The 24,278-nt window shown below is 44.4% G+C and overlaps 1 protein-coding gene across 12 annotated transcripts in view; it reads right to left on the reverse strand.

Annotated features, from left to right (window-relative positions):
- Window positions 1-6,994: 6,994 nt before the first annotated feature.
- Window positions 6,995-24,278, reverse strand: part of SETX (senataxin) — a 100,100-nt gene continuing 82,816 nt past the window's right edge. For 6 of the 12 annotated variants that reach the window (XM_033194724.1, XM_033194707.1, XM_033194718.1 and 3 more), the window contains 6 exons: window positions 23,754-23,846; window positions 21,883-22,047; window positions 17,978-18,076; window positions 15,507-15,594; window positions 15,295-15,381; window positions 6,995-10,507 (listed from right to left, as the gene is read on the reverse strand). In XM_033194724.1, the coding sequence (XP_033050615.1) occupies window positions 9,761-10,507; window positions 15,295-15,381; window positions 15,507-15,594; window positions 17,978-18,076; window positions 21,883-22,047; window positions 23,754-23,846 (1,279 nt within the window). In that variant the 3' untranslated portion in view covers window positions 6,995-9,760. The other 6 variants (XM_033194751.1, XM_033194758.1, XM_033194766.1 and 3 more) reach the window with 5 other exon arrangements.

The raw sequence follows: 24,278 nt of genomic DNA on the forward strand, positions 1-24,278 counted from the left end.
ACTGCGCTCCAGCCCGGGCAACAGAGCGAGACTCCGTCTCAAAAAAAAAAAAAAAAGAAGAGTGGTGTGGTTGCTTCCAGCAACCTATGCTCAGATGCAGGAGCACAGAAATGACTCAAAGTTGGAATTTATATTTAAAAGGGAAGCAAAGCATACGAGTTTGGAAAATTTGCAGCCTAGCCATCTGGCAAAGAAAAAAAATCTTATTCAAGAGAGGAATTCAAGCAGGCTCTGGAGCAACCACTTGCTAGAGGTATTTGCATAACTAAAATGGATCCAAGTGCTAATAGCCAAGGCAATGGGGAAAAGGCCTCAAAGACATTTCAGAGGCCTTCTCAGCAGCCCCTCCCATTACAGGCCCAGAAGCCTAGGAGAGAAGAATGGTGTCATGGGTCTGGTCCAGGGCCCTGCTGCCTTAGTAGCCTTGAGACACTGCTCCTCACAGCCCAGGCCACTCCTACTCCAGCCTTGGCTCAGAGGATCCCAGATATAGCTCAGGACACTGCTTCAGATGTTGCAAGCTGTAAACCTTGGCATCTTCCAAGTGGTGTTAAGCCTGCGGGTGCACAGAGTGCAAGAGTAAAGGAGGCTTGGTATACTCTGCCTAGATTTCAGAGGATATATGGAAAAGCCTGAGTGTCCAGGCAGAAGCCAGCTTCGGGGCCAGAGCCCTCACAAAGAACCTCTGCTAGGACAGGGTGGAGGGGAAATGTGGGGTTTCCACTGGGACAGTGCCTAATGGAGCTGTGAGAAGGGGGCCACCACTCTCCAGACCCCAGAATGGTAAATACACTGGCAGCTTGCACCTTCTCCTGGAAAAGCCACAGGCACTTAACAACCTGTGACAGCAATAACAGGGGATGAACCCTGCACAGCTACAGGGGTGGAGCTGTCCAACACCTTGGAAGCCCATCCCTCATACCTGTGTGCCCTGGATGTGGGACATAGAGTCAGGGAGATTATTTTGGAGCTCTGCAATTTAGTGAATGCCCTGCTGGATTTCAAACTCACATGGAGCCTGTCGCCCTTTTCTTATGGCTGATTTCTCCCTTTTGGAATGGCAGTATTTACCCAATGCTTATACCCCCGTTGTATCTTGGAAGTAAATAATTTTTTTATTTTACACTGCTATAGGTGGAAGGTGATTTGCTTTAATGCAACCCCCAGAGCAAATGCCAGAGAAAAGGCAAGTAGGCAAGGCAAAAAAAAACTTTATTTACAAACCAATGTGAGGGAGGGGCGAGGTTCACCGGTCTCCGGCGGTGGAGGCCGACGAAGTCGCTCCGGCGTTCTCGGACGAGGTTCCTGGGTCCCGCGCACGAGGAGGGGCCGAGGAAGTTCGCTCTGGCGTTCTCAGACGAGCTTCCCGGGTACCGCGCATGAGGAGGGGCCGAGGAAGTTCGCACCGCGCGCCCGCCGGGAGCGGCTTTTATGTCCTGGGCCCGGGAGTGGGAGGGCAGTGGGCGGGACATAGGCGGGCCACGGGCGGGTCGGTAGGCGTGGCTAGGCGGGTTCCGGTTCTTCTCCGTCGGAGGTCGGGTTGCGCCTGCACAGTCGACCCGTGTCTTTCCCGGGCGCGGGAAAGTTGACGGTGAAGAACCCAGAACTGCGCCATCTTGCCTCCGTTTGTCCAAACAGAAGGGATTTGTCTTGGATGAGACTTTAGACTTTAGAGTTAGTGCTGGAATGAATTAAGACTTTGGGGGACTACTGGGAAGGCATTGTATTTTGCAATGTGAGAAGGACATGAAATTTGGGGAGGCAGGGGTGGAATTATATAGTTTGGATATTTGTCCCCATTTGATATAGTCTGGACATTTGTCCCCACCCAAATCTCATGGTGAATCATAATCTCCAGTGCTGGAGGTGGGGCCTGGTGGGAGGTGTTTGGATCGTGGGAACGGATCCCTCATGGTTTGGTGCTGTCTTTGTGAGCTCTCACAAGATCTGGTCATTTAAAAGTGTGTAGCACCTCTCCCCCACCTCTGTCTCCCTCTCTTCCCCTCTCACTCACTCCTTCTTTTGCCATGTGACATGTAAGCTCCTGCTTCACCTACCACCATGAGTAAAAGCTCCCTGAGGCCTTCCAGAAGCCAAGTGATGTTAGTGCTATGCTTCCTTTACAGCCTGCAGAACCATGAGACAATTAAACTCTTTTCCTTATAAATTACCCCATCTCAGGTATTTCTTTATAGCAGCAAGAATGGTCTAATACAGAAAATTGGTACCAGCAGTGGGGTATTACTATAAAGATACCTGAAAATGTGGAAGTGACTTTGGAACTGGATAACAGGCAGAGATGGAAAAGTTTGGAGGGCTCAGAAGAAGACAGGAACATGAGGGAACGTTTGGAACTTGTTGGAGACCAGTTAAATGGTTGTAACCAAAGTGCTGATAGTGATACAGACAATGAAGTCCAGGCTGCCAAGGTCTCAGGTGGAAATAAGGAACTTACTGGGAACTGGAGCAAAGGTCATGCATGTTATGCCTTAGCAAGGAGCTTGTCTGCATTCTATCCATGCCCTAGGTCTCTGGCGAAGTTTGACCTTGAGAATGATGACCTAGGATATCTGGCAGAGAAAATTTCTAAGCAGCAAAGTGTTTGAGATGTGGCTTGGCTGCTTCTAACAGCCCATCCTTTGATGCAGGGGCAAAGAAATGACTTAAAGTTGAAATTTATATTCAAACAGGAAGCTCGATGTAAAAATGTGGAAAATTTCTGGCTGGCCATGTGGCAGAGAAAGAGAAAGCTCTTTTGGGAAAGGAACTGAAGCACGCTGTGGAGCAACCGCTTTCTGGAGAAATTGGCATAACTGAAAGGGAGCCAAGTGCCAACAGCCAAGCCAGTGCAAAAAAGGCCTTGAAGGCATTTCAGAGACATTCCTGGCAGCCCTTCTCATCACAGGACCAGAGGCCTAGGAAGGAAGAATGGCTTCGTGGATGAGGGCCAGGGCCCTACTGCTCTGCACAGCCTCAGGATACTACTCCCTGTATCCTGGCTGCTCTGGCTCCAGCCTCAGCTCAAAGGGCCCCAGATACTGCTCATGCCACCACTTTTTTTTTTTTTTCTTTTTAGACAGAGTCTTGCTCTGTCACCTGGGCTGGAGTGCAGTCGTGTTATCTTGGCTCACTGCAACGTCCACCTCCCGGGTGCAAGCGATTCACATTCCTCAGCCTCCCAAGCAGCTGGAATTATAGGCATGTGCCATCATGCCTGGTTAATTTTTGTATTTTTTATAGAGATGGGGTTTTGCCATGTTGGTCAGGCTGTTCTCAAGTGATCCACCTGCCTCAGTCTCCCAAAGTGCTGGGATTACAGCTGTGAGTCACCATGCCCAGCCTCATGCCACCACTCTAAAAAACACAAGCCAGGGCACAAGCCACAGTAAGCCTAGATGCCTTCCACGTGATGTAATTAAGCCTGTAGGAATATAGAGTGCAAGAGTTAAGGAGGCTTGCACCCGCCACCTAGATTTCAGAGGATGTATGGAAAAGCCTGGGTGTCCGGGCAGAAGCCTGCTACAGGGGCAGAGACCCCATAGAGAATCTCCACTAGGGCAGTGTGGAGGGGAAATGTGGGATTGGAGCCCCCCTACAGAGTCCCCACTGGGGACATAGCAGTTGTAGGAGCTGGTTTAAAACAGACAGAAGATGCTGAGTCCCACCTTCTCTACTATTGCATATTGGGGATTAACTTTGAACACAGGAATTTTGGGCAAATGCAAACAGTCCACAGCAGAAGGGAATAATTATTGGACTAGATTTCTCATCAGGAATGGTGGGGACAGAAGACAGGGGACATCACCTTGAAAGGAAAGCACTGTCAACCCAGAAATCTATATCCAGCAAAGTATTCCTCGAGGAATATTTTGGACAAGGGGGTATAAAGAACATTCTCAGATGAAGGAAAACTAAGAGGATCATTGCCAGCAGACTTCCTCTAACAGAAATAATTCCAGCTGATGGGAAATGATTCCAGAAGGCAACTTGGAACACCAGGAATAGGAGAAAATCTACAGACATGTTAAATAGCTGCGTAAATAGATTTTTTTCCTTTTAAAATCTTTAAAATTTATATGACTGTTAAGCACAAAAAATATATTTATATATTATGAATAAACATTATGTAGATATATTACATATGATGACCATAAAATCAAAAAGGGAGGGCAATGGGACAGTTCTGGTGCCGAAGCTGGGAGTCTGCAGGCAGGCAGTTGGGAAAAGGGTATAAGGTGAGGAGAGCAAGGAGAGTCAGACACCCATCTGACAGGAAGGAGGCCTAGCTGTGGGCCTGTCTGCTGCCCTATGCTAACGGGCCTGCAGATACATGACAACAGGCGTGAGCTACAACAGTAGTGCCTGGTGTCCCTGTGGCAACTTCCTGAGCATGAGAGTAGGGCTGCCGCTTCATTTCTGGTTTCCAAATCTCACAAATAGTGTCTCCTGTGGCCCAGTCTAAAGGGAAATATAAAAGGAGTTCTAGAAATGGAGCCTGCTCAGACTGACAAATTATATATCCACCACGCTCTTCTTGTCCCTTTCCAGAACCTCAGAGGTCAGGGCCTGGAATTTTGGAAGTTATTGGTGAAAAGAATCAGAAGAGAACTCAAACCCCAACTACTATTTTCAGGCAAAGAAAGGGAAACCCACAAAGGCCGTGAATGGCCCATGGCCAACGCCAGTGGTGGAGCTAAGGCAATCTCTAGCCTCCTTTCCAGGTCACACCCCCTGAAGGCCTATTTCTACAGCAGCAGTGTGGCCAGCTTGGCATTCAGTCTTGCTCGGGTACCTACTGTAATGATTATAAGCAAGAGTTTTGGGGTAATAAGAACTGAGTTTGGAACGGCAGCTTTGCTAGTTCTTAGTTTTACCATCCTCAGCAAATCATTTCATTGATGCAACCCTGTTTTAAAATCTGTGCAATGGCAATGCCGGCGTGGACATCATGGGCTTCGTGGGAGAACTCAGAGATGACGCAGGGAGCGCGGATGCCTTGCAGACCACAAGCACTCACTGCATGCACCATGGGTTCCTCAAACTTAGAGCACTGACACTGTTTTCTTGCTTAGAGAACAGCTATTCTGGCATCCCTTTGCTGGCGGCCAAAGAACACCCCCAAGACGGATGGCCTGAGACCTCATGAGCCACACTGATTCATGCCGGCTCTTCCTAGACTTGGGGAGCCTTCTCTACCTTCTCCCTTCCAGTGGTGTCAGGAGTCACCCGAGCTGTTTCATTTTCCTTCTCTTGGCTCTGCTCTGCTGTCTTTGGAAACCCCCTTCTGAACACCTTGTCCAGGGTACCCGGAGATGAGGTGCTGAAGAAGGCACACATGACCCTCTCTGGGCTCCTGGAGCTTCTCTTTCCTCCTGACCTCAAAGGAGCCAGGCTCCCATGCTGGCTGCTCAATGGAATCATCTGGGAGTGAATTTTTAAAAACCTGAGTTAAAAAAAAAAAAAAAGCAATTGCAATCAGATGAGCAAAAATTTTTAAAAACTAAAATAAAAAAAGTTAAAAACCCAAGGGCTGGGCTGGGTGTGCACGCTCACGCCTGTAATCCCAGCACTTTGGGAGGCCGAGGCAGGTGGATCACCTGAGGTCAGCAATTCGAGACCAGCCTGGCCAATATGGTGAAACCTCGTCTCTACTAAAAATACAAAAATTAGCTGGGCGTGGTGGTGGGAACCTGTAATCTCAGCTACTCAGGAGGCTGAGGCAGGAGAATCACTTGGACCCAGGAGGCGGAGATTGTACCACTGCATTCCAGCCTGGGAGACAGAGCAAAGCTTCATCTCAAAAAACCAAAAACCAAACAACACACACACACACCACCACAAAAATAGGGTTAGTGGCTGCATCCACAAACCACTGTATCATCATGTTAGGATGGATCCCAGGCAATCAGAATGTTTTTTAAAAGTCCCCCAGGTGAGCCCAATGTGCTCCCTAATGTTAAAACTCAAGGCTGAAAATTACCAATCTGACAATTCTGTTGTAACGCTGCTTGAAAACAAAGGCAACTGTGTCTACTGAGCTGACAGGACAGCAACAGAGTTCCTCCTCCCGCAGTTTCAAACACCCAAACTACAAATGCCATTTCTGCCATTTGACTTGGCAAATGCCTTCTGTACAGGACAGGGTGACGATAACTCAGGTCTTTTCAGTCATGGAGGGATCCCTTGTGTACAGAAACTGCCTGTGTGGTGCTGTACGACACTGTCAATTCTATTTAAGCTGAGGCTAAATTTTAGTTTCCTCCCTGAATTATTTATTCCTCAATGAATGGTGAACCCCAGGAGGTGGGGGCGATTGTGGGGGCGGATGGGTCAGGAGAGAGATGTCTGATGACTTCAAAAACCGTCGCTAAGGCTGCCGCAGTAACAAATTCCACAAATGACCACCGTGCAGCACTCATCTCTCGCCTGGCCATTGGGCAAATTTATTATTCCCCCTAAGTCCCAAACACCCCATTTTACCCTTCCTGGTAATTTGTGTATGCATACTGAATGAACCAAACCGGCCAAGTGGGCTGTGTGCACACGCTTCTGGGTACAGAGACATGGAGGCGGAGGCCAAGTGCCTTTTAACAGGCACAAGTGCGGGGAAGCTGACTACATTTCCTGAAGTTATTGTTTTATAAAGTGTGTTCCACTTCTATAACCATCAGCAACCCCTGGCCAGAGCAATTCTACCCTGTCCCTCCACCAGTGCCCCTGGGAGCTCCTTTCACGGGTCACTGTCCATCTGTTCCTCCTATCTCACCTCCACCCCAATTCCAACCTAACGATGAGCAATGTATTTCTGTTGGACCAAACTTCAGTCGGTAACTGAACAGCACAGCTGGCCTCAATGCACCTCATTACTGTATAGAGAAGAGTCCAAAAGGAGCTAGGAAGGAGGGCTGGGCTGGATAATGAAACTTTTTATGTCTGAATTACACAAATCCCCAAGTAATTTCAGCATAAAGCAAACCAAATGGCAGACGAAATGGATGTTAGTACCTTGTAGTTTACTTCAGTAATACATAACTTCTAATCCATGTCCGTCTTGTTTCTGCTTTTAATTCTGCCATTTCCTCTTAAAATGTAGGGTTTAACAAAGACAACAGGGCTACTATTTGCCAAATCCCAGCTATTAATTCACAGCATAGAAAAGTCAAAGCTGTAGCAAAAAATTGCTAATCTGCACAACTTTAAAAAATAGTTCAGTACATTTTTGTTATAAAATTCATTTACAGGAGGTTATTCACATATACTCAAATTTACTCCTGATAATTCACAAAAACATACAACTCAACAAACTGCGCACAACAAATCCAAGGCAAGTTATATACAAAGAAACAAAACAAGTTTGTAAGTAGGACATATTCATGTTCAAATAACTAATACTGAAAGAAGACAGGGAACTTTCTTTTAATGCCATGGCAAAGACAAAGCAAAGAGCCACACTTTACACCCTGTAAAAAGAATAGCCCTGTTCAACAACGCTGCGCTGACAGCCACATCAAGAGGGGCCACAGTAAACACATGAAATGCCTTTGGCAAATACTTGTACCAACTGGAACGAGTGAAGTTTCCAAAGTAATGTCAGGGACAACTGCATTCCGCTGTGAAAGGCCGTCACAGGACATAGGCTCACTTGTTAGAAAGGATGACGTAGTTCCACCACTGATTCTTGCAGAATCAGATCTGGTGAGTGGTGAACCAACAGGTGAACGGGCATCAAACTTAACTGGAAATAATATTGTTCAGTGTGTGGCAGCAAAATATGCATTTTAGAGAAAACTTCTTTCTCAAATCAGGTGTTAACAGTATTAACACGAGCAGTGTGGGAGACATCCTGGCCCCAACTGTTTTTGCCACGCCTCCCTTTGGAAGCTTAGGAGTTCGTACGTTCCCTAAGTGGTCACCATGACAAGTGTCTGCTAAAATGGGCACTTCATCAAGATAACAGAAAAGTAAACTTAAAGTAACGAGATTTCTTTCCAAAGGCACATGGAAGAAGCTGATAAAGCCCCTGACCCAGACAGAGGGGGGCCCATCCCTCCCCGTCCTGAACTGTCACACACTGCATGGCCAAGGACAAACTCTCCGCCCCCACACAGGAAGCAGCAGCTGCCTCTGGGGACAAAGCACTCTAGGATGTCACCTGCTGCCTGGGTTTCAGGAGTGTTCAGCCGACATTAGTCAGGTCTGGACACCAGGGAGAGAGACACAGGTAATGAAATCAAATGTTCAAACTTTTGGCAAGCAAAAGTTGTTTTTTAAAGCTCTTTATAATCTGCTCAAGTAGAATTTCTAACACAAAATCCTTTTTTGCTTAAAAATGACAAGGGAAAAGTCAAATAATGCACATGAACCTTCAGCTACTTTCCTACCCCCAAATGAGGCATTCACTACAGACCCCTAGTTTTTACAACTGTCAGCTGGACATTCTCATGTTTAGGATACTCCAATTCACTGTGTGGCTGCCTGGAAAACTGGACAGAATCAGGCAGCCCGCCGCTCCCTTGTCCTGAGCCGCCTCGATCTCCATTCACCATGGCCAATTTTTTTCCTCCACAAAAACACTATCACCTCTAACGGTAACTGGAAACACCTATCAGATATTCTAAACAGCATGTATTTTCACCAGGTAGATGATTTCTGAAGATCACAGGAAGTCTGCCACTCTCTTCCCAGTTCTGAACTCCTCTGGTTACTTTTCATTTTAAACCGGGTGCTTCTTTCCCGCCCAAAATATTCTATTTGGCGTGCCCTAGCAGTTCCCAGGCTGCCTGGTGACCAGAGTCCCTTGGGAAATGTTAAACACACAGTTTCCCAGGCTTTCTGGAAAACTAGTTACATCTGTCTGACATATGTAAGCTGAGGTGATTCTTCCACAGCTGAGTCAGCGCTAATCTAGCATTTGGCAACTACATGTCTGTACCTCACCTGTCACACAAAGCTCACAACATGCTGGGAGCACTTGAATGATAGCTCAAGAATTATTCTTTCACTCCATATTCTTCTCTTTCAAGAAGATTAGGGATTTTAGCTAGGGAACTATGTGCATACTAAACAGGTAAATGAACTCATCACAGAAATAGAATACCCTGGGCCTGTGTCTAAAAATGCACCATGTCAGCAGGATTTTACCTAACACAACTCTGCTGCCCAAAGTGACCCCTAGGAGACTCCAGGTTTTTTTTTTGGGGGGGGGGTGTTTGCTTTTTTTTAAATAGAGCTAGAGACACCAGCACTAACTCAGCTTATTCCAAGCTAGGCTGTTAAATAAATCTGTCTTGCCCTAACAATGGTTGAAAGGACCTGCCCTCCTCCCATCTTTTTTTTTTTTTTAATATAAAGTTTGTTCTGTCGAAAAATGATTAACATTTTAAACAGGGGAAAGAAAAGCAGTCTACTAGATTAAATTTTAAAAGGATTTTGTTATTTGCTATACAAATATACATTTCAACTTTTACAACATTCACTCCAGTCTGACCTCCTCGTCTACAGAAGAGTAAGAGATCAACATTTCCGGTCTCTGACTTCAAGGACATTATTACTGATACACAATGCCCTCTAAAAGCTTTTGCAAAGGACAGAAAGTACTGAAGATGACCAGAGGCTCAGGTGTTCAGGATGCATTTTCCGTGTTTTCCAACAGCACACAAGCTCCTTACAAAAACAAATAAGCTTATCTAGATGGTTCCCCGAGCTGGTCATCTTCAGTTTACAATATGCTGTGGCTGCTGGCCCATGTCATTGGGCTTTTCTATAAAAGCTTTCTTTTCTTGGAACTGCTGTCCTCCTGCTCCAGGCTCCTCTTGTCCCACCTAGAGTTCCTCCTGGTGTGAGGGGTCTCGGAACCACACTTCTCCTGCTCGCCTTCACTGAAAGCCCTGGCCTCTCTCCTGTGACAGAGCTCCTCTTCTGGGTCATCACATTTGCTCTGACACGTGGAAGCCTCAGGACTGGCAGCTGGAGGTTCGCCCTGCACGGGAGGTTTGTGGCTGCTCAGAGCAGCCACCACAGCAGCAGGCTGCTGTACATGGCCCAGGTCCTGGTGAACAACAGGGAAGCTCGGCTCTCCTGCAGGAGGTGTTGCTCCAGGATGCTGGGGGCTCGAGGGTTGTGGATCCCATAGAAATATTCCTCCTTTGACCTCAATGCCCATCCTCTTCAGCAGTCGTGGGTCCCGAAGTTGGTCATGAACAGGAGGTCTTTCAGGGTCCTTGGAAGTAACAATAAGAGTAGTTTCCTTGGAGTCAGAGGGTGTGTGGTACAGAGAAGCAGCAAAAGATGTCTTGGCAAATCCACTGTCTAGCTTGCTGCTGGGCAAGCCACCCTGGGGTCTGGATACCTCTGGGGCTATGGTAGGAGGGTGAGTGAGACTTCTCTGTAGCACAGGCTTGAGTTTCAGAATCTTCATTGCATCATGTCTATAGTTTTTGTCACAGGTCTTAATAATGGCACCACGCTTCTGAGCATCCTGAATCAGCTGATTCCAATGCTGGTTTTCCTTGAAACAATGAGAAGGGAGAAAGAATTACACCCCAAAGAAACACTGCTTGGGAAGCATAGAGTTCCAGCTTTCATTTCTGAACAAATAATGTATATTATTATATGGACAGATTCTCAAGATTCATTACTTGTCAGACAAGGATGAAAGGAAAAAATAAATTCGAATACAAAATGATAAAGTCCCATTCCTAAAAAAAAAAGAAAAGACCTGGTCACAGCCTATAAGGGAGAACTTCAACCTTTTTTTTTTTTTTTTTTTTTGAAATGGAGTCGCCAGGCTGGAGTGCAGTGGTGTGATCTTGGCTCACTGCAAGCTCCGCCTCCCAGGTTCACGCCATTCTCCCGCCTCAGCCTCCCAAGTAGCTGGGACTACAGGCCACCACACCCAGCTAATTTTTTTATTTTTAGTAGAGACGGGGTTTCACCGTGTTATCCAGGATGGTCTCGATCTCCTGACCTCATGATCCACCCACCTCAGCCTCCCAAAGTGCTGGGATTACAGGCGTGAGCCACTGTGCCTGGCTGAACTTCAACCATTTTTATCAGTGCATTCAACTGCAATGCAAGTCTGCGCTAGTCACTAGGAGCATCATGTTGCTATTTATATTTCAATTAATTAAAATAAAACAAAATATAAAACTCTGTTCCTAAATTGCAGCAGCCACATTTGAAGTACACAGCGGTCACACATGACTAATAGCCATTGTACTGAGCAGTGCAGACACAAAACATTTCCATTATCACAGAAAGGTCCTTTGGACAGTGATCTAGAGTACTGCCTACACCACTTGGCAGGGCTAACATTCTGAAACAGGAAGGTCTGGTTTCAGAAAGCAAACTTCTGAGTGCATGTGACTATTCCAGAAAAAGGCCCACGGCTTTCATTGGATTTCCAAAGGCCTCCCAAACCCCAAATGGCTAAAACATCTTCATCACTGAGATCTCCAAGAGATCATCTCACTTTCTGCCTGTTTCCTAGAGGAGCTTAAGACATAAAATCCCATCTTGGGAAAGTCGCCAAACACATCCGTCTCTCCTCTCTTCCCGACAGTTTCCTCAGAAGAGGCTGCTGCTTTACAACCACTAGAACTCAGGTCTCTTTAGAAAGAAGAAAGAGAAGAAGAAAAAGGACAGCTACCCTCTCATGGGGGCTCCTGTACTATTCCTAAGGATATGTCAGGGAAGCAGGGAGGCTGCACAGTATTTACTTGCTGTGTGACCTTAGTCAAGTCACTTGACCTTTCTGAGCCTGTTTCCTCATCTGTAAAATAGGAGTAATATTTTATTTAATGGATTCTGAAGTGCACATTGCTTTCACATTTTACCATTTCTGACCTTGGGGACCCTCTTAGCCATGTACCCGTCCCTGGGGATTTCATGATGAGGCAATTATAACCCTTAGACTTTTAGTCAATAAACCATTTAAAGATCTTGCCCGAAAACCTTCTACAGACACTTTCTGATAAGACAAGAAAACACCAGCATTAAAACTTATGCCCTGGGCTGGGCGCAGTGACTTACACCTGTAATCCTAACACTCTGGGAGGCCGAGGCAGGCGGATCACCTGAGGTCAGGAGTTCAAGACCAGCCTGGGCAACATGGTGAAACCCCGTCTCTACTAAAAATACCAAAATGAGCCAAGTGTGGTGGCGCGCACCTGTAATCCCAGCTACTTGAGAAGCTGAGGCACGGGAATCACCTGAACCCAGGAGGCGGAGGTTGCAGTGAGCTGAGATTGCACCACTGCACTCCAGCCTGGGCAACAGGGTGAGACTCTGTCTCAAAAAAAAACAAAAAACAAAAAACAAAAAAACTTTATACACTGGAGATCAAGGGTTCTAAGAAAATTCTGGAGACAATGGTGAAACTCTTAGCAAACGCTAAATTGCCAATCTTACTACTGCACTGAGGATGAATGGCAACACCGGTGACTACGCACCGGGAAGTGATTCATACGTGCTAGATTCTGAAAGTGAAATATTTTTAGGAATATCTTAACCTATTATTTTACTTGTATTTTCTCTTTTATGTATGCGTAAGAATGTGATAAAAATCTGTCTCAAGTCTTAAAAGAGTCCTTTCAATAAATATGAAAGTTCTAAGTGAAAATAAAGCACTGTATCATAGTCTAATAATGGTACATAAAATAGTGGTGGTGCATATTATAATGAATGGTTTGTTGAATTTGATAAACTATGGTAATAAGCTGACGTCACAGTAGTTTTTTAAGGTTTGGAGAAGTCATGTGACCAGAATAAAACGCTTGGCACAGTGGCTGGCATATTCCAGACAGGTCTGTGGAGGGAGTGCCAGGCTCTGTGGCTCAGTTCTCTTTCTTACTCAGATCTCTAGAGATCCTTAGCCTGTGGCTCAAACACATATGTGAAGCAGATGGCCTTGCTATTTTTGCTAAGTTTACCACACCTAAACTTGGTGTTTAATCCATTCCTAAGATCACAAAAACAGTTCTGAGCAGACACAATTAGCTTTGGTTTTTCAGAGGAAATCAAACACTTTAATGATTGATCCCATTTCCAGAAGGGGAACTAGGCTAAAAAATTAAAAACAAAAACAAATCCCCAAAACAACAAAGAAAAAGCCCAAGGACAAAAAAAGTTAGAAAGCTCAGCTGACAAATTGGGAATTTTTATATTCTAGTCTGTCTCTTTTTGTAGCACTGCCTTCCTAGAGTGAAGACAATGTCAGTGCCATTAGCTGGAGGTCAGTGGTCCGTACAGTTGTGGAAGGGTGTGTGACCCAAGGGCTCCCAAACACTGTCTAAACGGAATGTGAAAAAGGGTTACGGAATAAACTTCCAAGCCCCAGCTTCCCATGTCCTCCTTGGGCTGCCCTGCCTGCTGCACCCCACCCTTCATAATCACGATGGGCCTCATCCATCCACAGAGTGCACTGCCAAGACACATCAACACCCTGAGTTGCCAAATAAAGGGAGGATGAAAAGCAGTAGTGTCCATGAAGCTCCTTTAATCAAGGCATCACTAAAAGATGTATCTCTAGTAACATTTCATTTACTTTTCAGGTTTAAACACGATCAAGGCCGGGCGTGGTGGCTCAAGCCTGTAATCCCAGCACTTTGGGAGGCCGAGACGGGCGGATCACGAGGTCAGGAGATCGAGACCATCCTGGATAACACGGTGAAACCCTGTCTCTACTAAAAAATACAAAAAATTAGCCGGGCAAGGTAGCGGGCGCCTGTAGTCCCAGCTACTCAGGAGGCTGAGGCAGGAGAATGGCGTGAACCCGGGAGGCGGAGCTTGCAGTGAGCTGAGATCTAGCCACTGCACTCCAGCCTGGGCGACAGAGCGAGACTCCGTCTCAAAAAAAAAAAAAAACACAATCAAAATCCGTAATATTAAAAATATTTGTCTTGTTTTGCTCAATTGTACAAATAAGTGTTAAGCTATTCAACTGACAAGAGATCACGTTTTAACACTCAGATCCTTATGGTCACAGGAAAAGCAATTTTTAAAAATCCAAACCTATATTTTGAGATAACTATAGATTTACAGGAAGTTGCAAAGAAAGCACTGAGAGGTTGCATGCACCCTTCACGTGGGTTCCCCAAGTAGTTATAAAAATCAACTTTTTAGGCCGAAGTGGGATGACTTGAGCCCAGGAGTTTGAGACCAGCCTGGACAACATGGTAAGACCCTGTCTCTACTAAAAGCACAAAAAATTAGCAGGGTGTGGTGGTACATGCGTCTGTAGTCTCAGCTACTCAGGAGGCTGAGGAGGGAGAATAGCTTAAATCCAGGAGGCGGAGGCTGCAGTGAGCTGTAATTGCACCACTGCACTCCAGCCAGGGTGATAGAGCGAGACCCTGTATCCAAAAAAAAAAAGGGGGGGGATACAACGTTTTAAACTTTCCAGTTACACAGAAATTATCATGAGAGACATGTAGTTCAGTGAGATTAATATAAAGGCTTTTAATTCTAAAAAGAGATTACCCCAGTGAATCTTATCCCAAACAAGTAGGAATAGAAGTATAATTTCAAAGAGAGGAAAAAATAAAATAATATTGCTTTCTATTCCACTGAATATATTTAAGAGCGATGTAATCGTTTTAATTGCTGTATTTTAAAATGTCAATATTGATAATACATCAGAAACATAATCTTCAGTAATATTTAAACTTACAAAGATTTTTTCTATCAACTTAAAAATGGGAGGTACATAAAAATAAAAGGTACACAGCTTTTAAAACTTCCTTCAGAGTAGGCACACAAACGACAAAGGCTGGAGGTGATAGAGAAGAGTGAAACGAGAAAGGTGTATCTGAGCGCCACCTGGTGGCAGGAACCAAAACCAGGGGAAACAGCCAAGTTGGCTCTTCTTAGATGAAATCAATGACTTTATAAAAAGAGAAATGAGAAAACCTACAAAGTTATTACCCCTAATGAGACAAACAGCAAATACGTGAGACATCTAGCTGTGGTATCAGTGAATTAAGTTGTACCATTTGTCTACTAAACTTGGAAACTCGTACACCTCTTCCAGAGGGGCGCCTGTCCTGGCAGAAGAATGCCGGAGACGCTAAGTGCTGGAGAAACAGTGAGCAGCACGGCTCCCAGTGCCAGCAAAAAAGCAGAGCAGAGCACGCGCCTGCAAACTCTCTCTGGCATTAAGCTGGGCCAATAAACAGTCACATTTACTGAGTGTTTACTAAGTGCCAAGTAATTGCTATGGCACTTTACATTTGTGGATTTAATATACCTTCTTAACAATAATCCTATGATGTGGATAATTTGTTTTAAAATGGTCACCTTGAGAGCCCAGTGTAGATACTTGGGTTCTGGGCTGAAAAAAGGCGAATGGTTCACGTGTACACAAAAGCTCCTAGGAAGAAGTTGCTGGAAAACATAACAACCATTATTTTGTAATCCAGAAATCATTTACACTTTGATGGAAAATAAGAACAAAAACTCAAACAAACAATAGTAACAATTGGTAAATTTCTGAGCTCTCTGGTACCTACCATCAGGGTCCTCAAATGTCCGAGGATGAAGAGGCTGTACTTGGCTCGTGTGATGGTGACATTCAATCTCTGCAAACTTGCCAGGAATCTAGGCAATAAAAAAAGAGTTCCTTCTTTGTCTAGAATGATTTAACACACTGTGTGAGACACAGGTGGACTCTACAATGACTTAAGTGTGCCCGAGACACAGGAGGACTCTAGAATGACTCAGCGTGCCCGTGTGAGACACAATGTGGATTCTAGAATAACTCAGCATGCCCGAGACACAGGTGGACTCTAGAATGACTCAGCGTGAACGTGTGAGACACAAAGTGGACTCTAGAATGATTCAGCATGCCCAAGACACAGACGGACTCTAGAATGACTCAGCATCCTCATGTGAGACACAGGTGGACTGTAGAATGGCTCAGCATGCCCATGTGAGACACAGGTAGACTAGAATGACTCGGCACGCCCGTGTGAGACACAGGTTGGACTCTAGAATGACTCGGCGTGCCTGTGTGAGACACAGGTTGGACTCTAGAATGACAGCGTGAACGTGTGACACACAAGTGGACTCTAGGAATGACTCAGCATGCCCATGTGAGACACAGGTGGACTGCAGGCAGCTTTTCCGGGATTCCTCCACTCCTCTAGAAGTCACAGTGCTTTCTTACTCTCTGCCCCAATACAGGGTACCGGGCACAGAAGAATTCCTATTAAAAACAGTAAACAAACCAAAACCTCAGGGCTTCCTTCAAAGTGATGTATCTATCAATTTCCTATTTTTACCTGGATGAGATAATTGGAAATTTTAACAGTGCAATCTTGAAGACTTCAAAAATCCTAAAAATGTGGTACCAGCCCATTCACTTTATTCTTACATTTAAATATATCCAGGTTGTTAAGATATTGTAGAACTAGTGTAGAATTACATGAACAGCAGATAAATACTTCAACAGCTCAGAAACAGAGCTCAGAAATAGAACTGATGTACGACAAAAGTGAAATTTCAAATTAGCTGGGAGAGAAAGGACTATTTATAAACTGACCCTGAGATATAACTGGTCTCTGTATATGCAGCCCATCCCAGGGAGAGGCGAAGATTACTTTAATTACTATTTTATTTGAAAACAAACTAATTTATAACCTGTAAATTCTATCTGCTTCTCATGACAAAGAACAAATAATTATGTAAGAGTCTTGGGCTTGGGGGAATATTCTGTCACTCATACAGATTGTCCTTAGCATCTTAAATACACTGACAGTAGTTAAGGTTAACAAACTTAGCCAAAGCAGGAAAACACAAAAAACAATGACACTTTGACACATACCATGGAGAGTTACACACCTCTGCAAAGTATACTTAATCTAATTGTTTATTTGAATCTTATTAAATAAAAGAACAGATTCACACTATGAAATGGGTTAATATAAAAGACACCAAGACCAGGCACGGTGGCTCAGGCCTATAACCCCAGCATTTTGGGAGGCCAAAATGGGTGGAGCACTTGAGCTCAGGAGTTTGAGAGCAGCCTGGGCAACATGGCGAAACCCTGTCTCTACAGAAAAATACAAAAATCAGCTGGGTGTGGTGGCACATGCCTGTAGTCCCAGCTACTTGGGGGACTGATGCAGAAGAATTGCTTGAACCCAGGAGGTGGAGGTTGCAGTGGGCCAAGACTGTACCAAGATCTAACAGTGGGTCTATTTCACAACTTAAAAGAGAAACTTGGCAGGGCGCGGTGGCTCAAGCCTGTAATCCCAGCACTTTGGGAGGCCGAGACGGGTGGATCACAAGGTCAGGAGATCAAGACCATCCTGGCTAATACGGTGAAACCCCGTCTCTACTAAAGAATACAAAAAACTAGCCGGGGCGACGAGGCGGGCGCCTGTAGTCCCAGCTACTTGGGAGGCGGAGGCAGGAGAATGGCGTGAACCTGGGAGGCGGAGCTTGCAGTGAGCTGAGATCAGGCCACCGCACTCCAGCCTGGGCGACAGTCAGACTCCGTCTCAAAAAAAAAAAAAAAAAGAGAGAGAAACTTTCGGCTGAGCGCGGTGGCTCAAGCCTGTAATCCCAGCACTTTGGGAGGCCGAGATGAGCGGATCACGAGGTCAGGAGATCGAGACCATCCTGGCTAACATGGTGAAACCCTGTCTCTACTAAAAAATACAAAAAAAGTAGCCGGGCGAGGTGGCGGCGCCTGTAGTCCCAGCTACCCGGAAGGCTGAGGCAGGAGAATGGCGTAAACTCGGGAGGCGGAGCTTGCAGTGAGCTGAGATCCGGCCACTGCACTCCAGCCTGGGCGACAGAGCGAGACTCCGTCTCAAAAAAAAAAAAAAAAAAAAAGAGAAACTTTCATAATATTACACAGGTTTTCACAAAAGAAAATTAAGAAAGCAAATGGTGTTCTCTAACAGTGATAATGAACCTAATCCTGAATTATAAACAAGCAACAATGTATAAAAGAGCAACAATGACAGTAACTCACCCAATTGAACCTTGCACGCTATTTGCTCTGACACATGTAACAATAACACAATCCTTCTGCCGACCCTGGAACGCATCCACAGTATCTACTTCTGCTGGTCTATTTACAAAAGAGAAACATATTTACTGGAAAAAGGAAGATAATTATTAAATAAACATATTTATAAACTAGTTTTTGGTTTTTTGAGAGATAGGCTAGCCTCACTCTTGTCCAGGCTGGAGTGCAGTGGCATATTCATAGCCCACTGTAACTTGAACACTAGAGCCCTGTCTCAGCCTCCTAAGTGGCTAGGACTACAGGCATGGACCACCACCCTAATTTTTCCATGTTTTGTAGAGATGGGGTCTTGCCATATTGCCCAGGCTAGTCTCAAACCCCTGGCCTCAAGCAATCCTTCCACCTCACCCTCCCAAAATGTTAGGATTATAGATGTGAGCCACCTTGCCTGGCCTTACAGTCTTTATTTTTTAAGAAACTTTAAAAAAAGAGAGAGAGAGAAAGAGAGAGTCTCACTACGTTGCCCAGGCTAGACTCAAACTTCTGGGGCTCAAACAATCCTCCTTGCCTCAGTCTCCCAAAGAGATGCATGCACCACCATGCCCAGCTGCTAAAAATTTTTAAAACATTTTCTTGGAGGTTAGCCTGAATTCCTCCTCTCTCCATTCCCCGGCAACCACTAATCTATTTTCTGTCTCTACAGATTGTCTTATACTGTGAGTTTCACATAAATGGAATTACAAAATGTAATTATTTGTGACTGTTTTCCCTTAGCATAACATTTCCAAAGTTCATCCATGTTGTAGCATGTAACAGAACTTCATCCCTTTTTTTCATTAATATTTCTTGTGGTAACACAGTACAAGTTACTAAGACTTAGTGTTAAGATGGCAGCACTCCCCAAATTGATCTACAGATGTATTCCAACTGCCTTTTTTACAGAAATGGTCACACTGATACTAAGTCTTTGGCTGGGCATGGTAGCTCATGTCTGTAATCTAAGCTCTTTGGGAAGATCATGTGAACTTGGGAGTTTTTGCCTGGGCAACTTAGTGAGACCTTGTCTCTACTAAAAATGAAAAAACACCAAAATATGCAAAAAACAAAACAATACTAAGTCTTCCAGTCCATGAAAACAGGGTGTCTTCATATTTATTTAGGTTGAGTATTTTTTTTTTTTTTTTTGAGATGGCGTTTCACTCTTGTTGCCCAGGCTGGAGTGCAATGGAGGGATCTCAGCTCACTGCAACCTCCGCCTCCCGGGTTCAAGTGATTCTCCTACCTCAGTCTCCGGAGTAGTTGGGATTACAGTCGTGTGCCACCATGCCCAGCTAATTTTTTATTATTAGTAGAGACAGGGTTTTACCATGTTGGCCAGGCTGGTCTTGAACTCCTGACCTCAGGTGATCCACCCACCTATGCCTCCCAAAGTGCTGGGATTACAGGTGTGAGCCACTGCACCTGGACTATTTAGGTGTTCTTTAATTCTTTTCAACAATGTTTGCAGTTTTCAGAATGTAAGTCTTATACTTCTTTGGTTCTATTTATTCCGAAGTGTTTTATTCTTTTTGATGTTATTGTAAATGGAATTGTTTCAACTTCCTTTTCAGATTGTTCGTTGCTAGTTGTATCAAAATATAATCAACTTTTACATACTAATCTTGCATCCTGTTAAGCTTATTATCTCTAATAGTGTCTTTGTCAGGGTTTCTAGAAATAAGATCATGCCACCTAACAAAAGAGATAGCTTTACTTTTTTCTTTCCAATAAAGATGCTTTTTACTTCTTTTCCTTACTTAACTGCTCTGGCTAAAACCTCTAGTACAATGTTGAAAAGAAGCAGTAACAGTAAGAGTTTCAAACATCTTTCCTGATATTAGAGGAAAGGCTTTCATTCTTACTATCAAGTATAATGTTAGCTATGAGTTTTTCGTAATTGCCTTTTATTAATAAAAAACGTTCCTTTGGGCCGGGCACGGTGGCTCAAGCCTGTAATCCCAGCACTTTGGGAGGCTGAGACAGGCGGACCACGAGATCAGGAGATCGAGACCATCCTGGCTAATATGGTGAAACCCCGTCTCTACTAAAAAATACAAAAAACTAGCCGGGCGAGGTGGTGGGCGCCTGTAGTCCCAGCTACTCGGGAGGCTGAGGCAGGAGAATGGCATAAACCTGGGAGGCGGAGCTTGCAGTGAGCTGAGATCCAGCCACTGCACTCTAGCCTGGGTGACATAGCGAGACTCCGTCTCAAAAAAAAAGTTCCTTTGTATTCCTCGATTTTTTTTTTTTTTTTTTTTAAATCATCAAAGGGTTTTGGGTTCTGTGCAATTTTTTTTCATATCTACTGAGCTGATTATGTGGGTTTTCCCATTCTTCTAATATGGTATATCATACTGATTTTCATATGTTGAAGCAATCTTACATTCCTGGGATAAATCCCACTAGGTCTTGATGTATAAATCCTTTTAATAAACTGCTGGATTCAGTTGGTCACTATTTTGTTGAGTCACTATTTTTGTATCTGTAGTCATAGGGATTTGGGTCTGTAGTTTTCTTGTGGTGCCTTCCCTTGGCTTTGCTATCAGTTTAATACTGGTTTCGTAAAATGAATGTGAGTGTTCTATTTATTGGAAGCATGTGAGAAGGACTGGTGCTCATTCTTCTTTCAATATTTGATAGAATTCACCAGCTTAGCTTGTTCTGGGCTTTTCATTATTGGGAAATGTTTCATTATTTGTTATATAGGTCTGATTTTTTTCTTTTTTTGAGATGGAGTCTCGCTCTGTCACCCAGGCTGGAGTGATGCAGTGGGGCAATCTCAGCTCACTGCAGCCTCCGCCTCCTGGGTTCAAGTGATTTACCCACCTCAGCCTCCCGAGTAGCTGGGACTACAGGAGCATGCACCACGCCCGGCTAAGTTCTGTATTTTTTTTCAGTAGAGATGGGGTTTCACCATGTTGCCCAGGCTGGTCTCAACCTCCTGACCTCAGGTGATCTGCCCGCCTCAGCCTCCCGAAGTGCTGGGATTACATGTGTGAGCCACTGCACCCAGGCTATAGGTCTGCTTTTCTATTGTTTTCTAGATTCTATTTTGGTAGTCTGCGTGCTTGTAAGTTAAGATGATTTTAAGGTTATGGATTTCCATAACCTTAAATCTTTAAAAAAAAATCTTTAATTTTAATCTTTAATTTTACTGCTGAGGTAAAGAAGGAAACAAAAACATGATCTTCATTCTACACATAAAGGCAATACAAGGGTTAAGTCATTTATTTAAAGTGAAATGTCACTTTTAGTCTTGCTGGAACAAGAATTCTGATGAACAAGTCATGGAATTGAAGGGTAAAGACCTGGCAGGTTTCTTAGTCGATTCCACTGCCAAGGAGAATGTTGACATTCCAACTGCCAGGAAGTACCCTGTCTACCCAGGAGCTCCACAGCACAAGTGTCTGAAAGCCAGCAGCATCCCAGCTTCCTTGTGCCGTATCAGCAATCTGCACAGACCACTCCTTAAGAGTTTCTCTGGCCGGGCGCGGTGGCTCAAGCCTGTAATCCCAGCACTTTGGGAGGCCGAGACGGGCGGATCACGAGGTCAGGAGATCGAGACCATCCTGGATAACACGGTGAAACCCCGTCTCTACTAAAAAATATAAAAAATTAGCCGGGCGAGGTGGCGGGCGCCTGTAGTCCCAGCTACTCGGGAGGCTGAGGCAGGAGAATGGTGTTCATGAACCCGGGAGGCGGAGCTTGCAGTGAGCTGAGATCCGGCCACAGCACTCTAGCCTGGGCGACAGAGCGAGACTCCGTCTCAAAAAAAAAAAAAAAAAAGAGTTTCTCTTTTCTTCTTTCCTTCTTTATCCTCTCAATCTAATTCAACAAGAAAACTGGAAATATTTATAAAAATAGCTCACCCTTTTCTATCGAACTCTTTGTCCAAATCCTTCTGAATCATCGTCTTCTGGGCCTTGTAATGAGTTATTATGCCAATGTTTCGAAAACTAACATCCTTTCTTTTGTCTTTAATAAGCTTAATTATTTCCATCACCAGTTTTATTTCTTGAACATTTATGTATGAGCTAAACAAGATGGAAAAAGAAAACACAATGTTATCAAAACTAATAGCAGGCTAATTGCTAACTTAAGTTCCATTGAGTTTGTTTCCCATTATAGTAAATGGCAGGCACATAGGTTTCATCATTTATTCAGCTAGCAGTGACTCCAAGAGGCTGTTACCATGACCATTAATATGGTATATATGAATAAACGTGAAAATGCTATGGTAAATATGAATACATGTGAAATGCCCAGTGAAAAATGAAGCGTAGAGAGAAAAGAGTTTGAAATCAACTGAAGTTTAGGCACCACTTTCTTCATCTGTTAAAAGAGGGATAGCAGTAGTAAGAACAGCAGTATTAATAAGAACAAGGATGTGAATAAGACATAGCTAACACTAATTAAGGATTGACTATCTTCTGAACACTGAGAAAATGCTTTAGATGTATGATCTTCCTCATCCCCCACCACTGGCTGCAAACAACAGACACCACGCAACTAAGCAGCTGCCATCCACACAGACTCAATGTGAAGGATGTGTCCCACTTGACCCCAGCTGAACAACATGGGGCCCTGGAGCAGGTTCATGTCCTCTTTATAGTCCTCACCAGTCTCATATCTGGTACTCTCAACCCCTCCTGAAACCACACGCTCCCTCATGACCATACAAGACCCGAAATGCACCAAGACCAGGGGATGTACTGCCCCCATCCCTTGATTCCTGAGGCTACCTTACCCGCCTTGCTTTACGAGCCTTAAATACCCATTCTCCTAACTTTGAGAATTACTATATGGACAACCCAGTCAGCGAGCGATCTCTTCCATCCCTGAAATCTTCATTTTCCTTGGTCCCCTCCCAGATTAACCCTCTCTGGTCAACATTCCGCTCATAACCCTCCTTCCTGATGCTCTGGGGCTTAACTCGCAATCCTTTGCTCTCCTCCAACAGGTCCCATTAAAGCCTTTAGGCTGCAGTCCCTCCAGCACTACAATCCCATGGCCAACTCCTCCTCTGTATGTTTAGCCTCTTCAATGAGTGTTCCCTCCTTCCACCTCTGTATCCTATCTAACACCTGATTCTCACCTGAGAATGCCACCTGCTCTGCAGGCATCCCATGATGTATAAGTGGGATTTGTGTTTCCTCCTACTTCATGACAGAGTGGTGCTTGCATATGTGCCAACAAATGCTACCCCTAGACCATTCCTCCCCTAGTCTCTCACAAGAATCCCCAGCTCCTCTGACATTGCCGCTATCTAGCAACACCACCACTCCTCTTTGCTGTCATATACAGACCACCTGAACACATGCCCTTACTCACAACCCAATACCATCCAACCTCTGTCACTACTTCCTTCCTCCCTTTCACATCTTCATTCAACTGAATTTATACTTAGCCTTCACAGTACTTAACCCAACTGGGAAAACTGCTTACCTAGGTGATTACCTGGTAAAAGTCTGTCTTCCCATGAGATCACCATCTTGCAATAGGCACGTCTGTTTCCCTCACTGCTGTGAGCTCAACAATTATCTACTCAAGTGCTTGCTTATGACATTAGGTAATATTATCCCCATTATACAGAAAAAAGAAGCATCAACTTAAGTGAAAATGACTGTGCCCTGACACTAGGCAGAGAGATGTGTATAGGAAATGTATTTAACAGAAATATGAATGCAAATCATGTAACATTCTGGGACTATCAGAGGACTGAGGCAAGAGGAGAACATACTCATTATCCCGTCTTTCTGAACCATCTCCGACATCAAACACAAGGTATGGTTGAAATGGCCAATCCGATGAACATCGAATGGTTTCTGTCTGTCTGTAAAAAAAGCAGTCAACATTCAGAATAAAGTCAAGATTTAAGAAAATATTTTGGTATTACTACAATTTTTTCTGTGTGGTGATGTGGGCTGGGGCAAGTAAGGGGATAACAGGAATATTCTTTTCTATACGTATATTAGTGAAAGGTACAAAACAAATTCTATTTCTTTCCTGGTGCTAGGAAAGGTATCTATATTATTAAAATATAACAAATATGACTGGAAAGACACTCAGAGTAAGCCACAGAATACTATGTTGAGTAAGGTCCCACATTTTTCCTTCAAAAATTTAAAAAGTAAAAAAAGATATGCATGGTAAAAGGACTGAAATGACTCTCGCCTGTAATCCCAGCACTTTGGGAGGCCAAGGCAGACGGATTGCTTGAGCTCAGGAGTTTGAAAGCAGCCTGGGCAACATAGTGAAATCCCAT

The sequence above is a fragment of the Trachypithecus francoisi genome, unplaced genomic scaffold (genome assembly GCF_009764315.1).
Source record: "Trachypithecus francoisi isolate TF-2019V2 unplaced genomic scaffold, Tfra_2.0 Contig01585, whole genome shotgun sequence".
In the NCBI taxonomy this organism is placed as follows: domain Eukaryota; kingdom Metazoa; phylum Chordata; class Mammalia; order Primates; family Cercopithecidae; genus Trachypithecus; species Trachypithecus francoisi.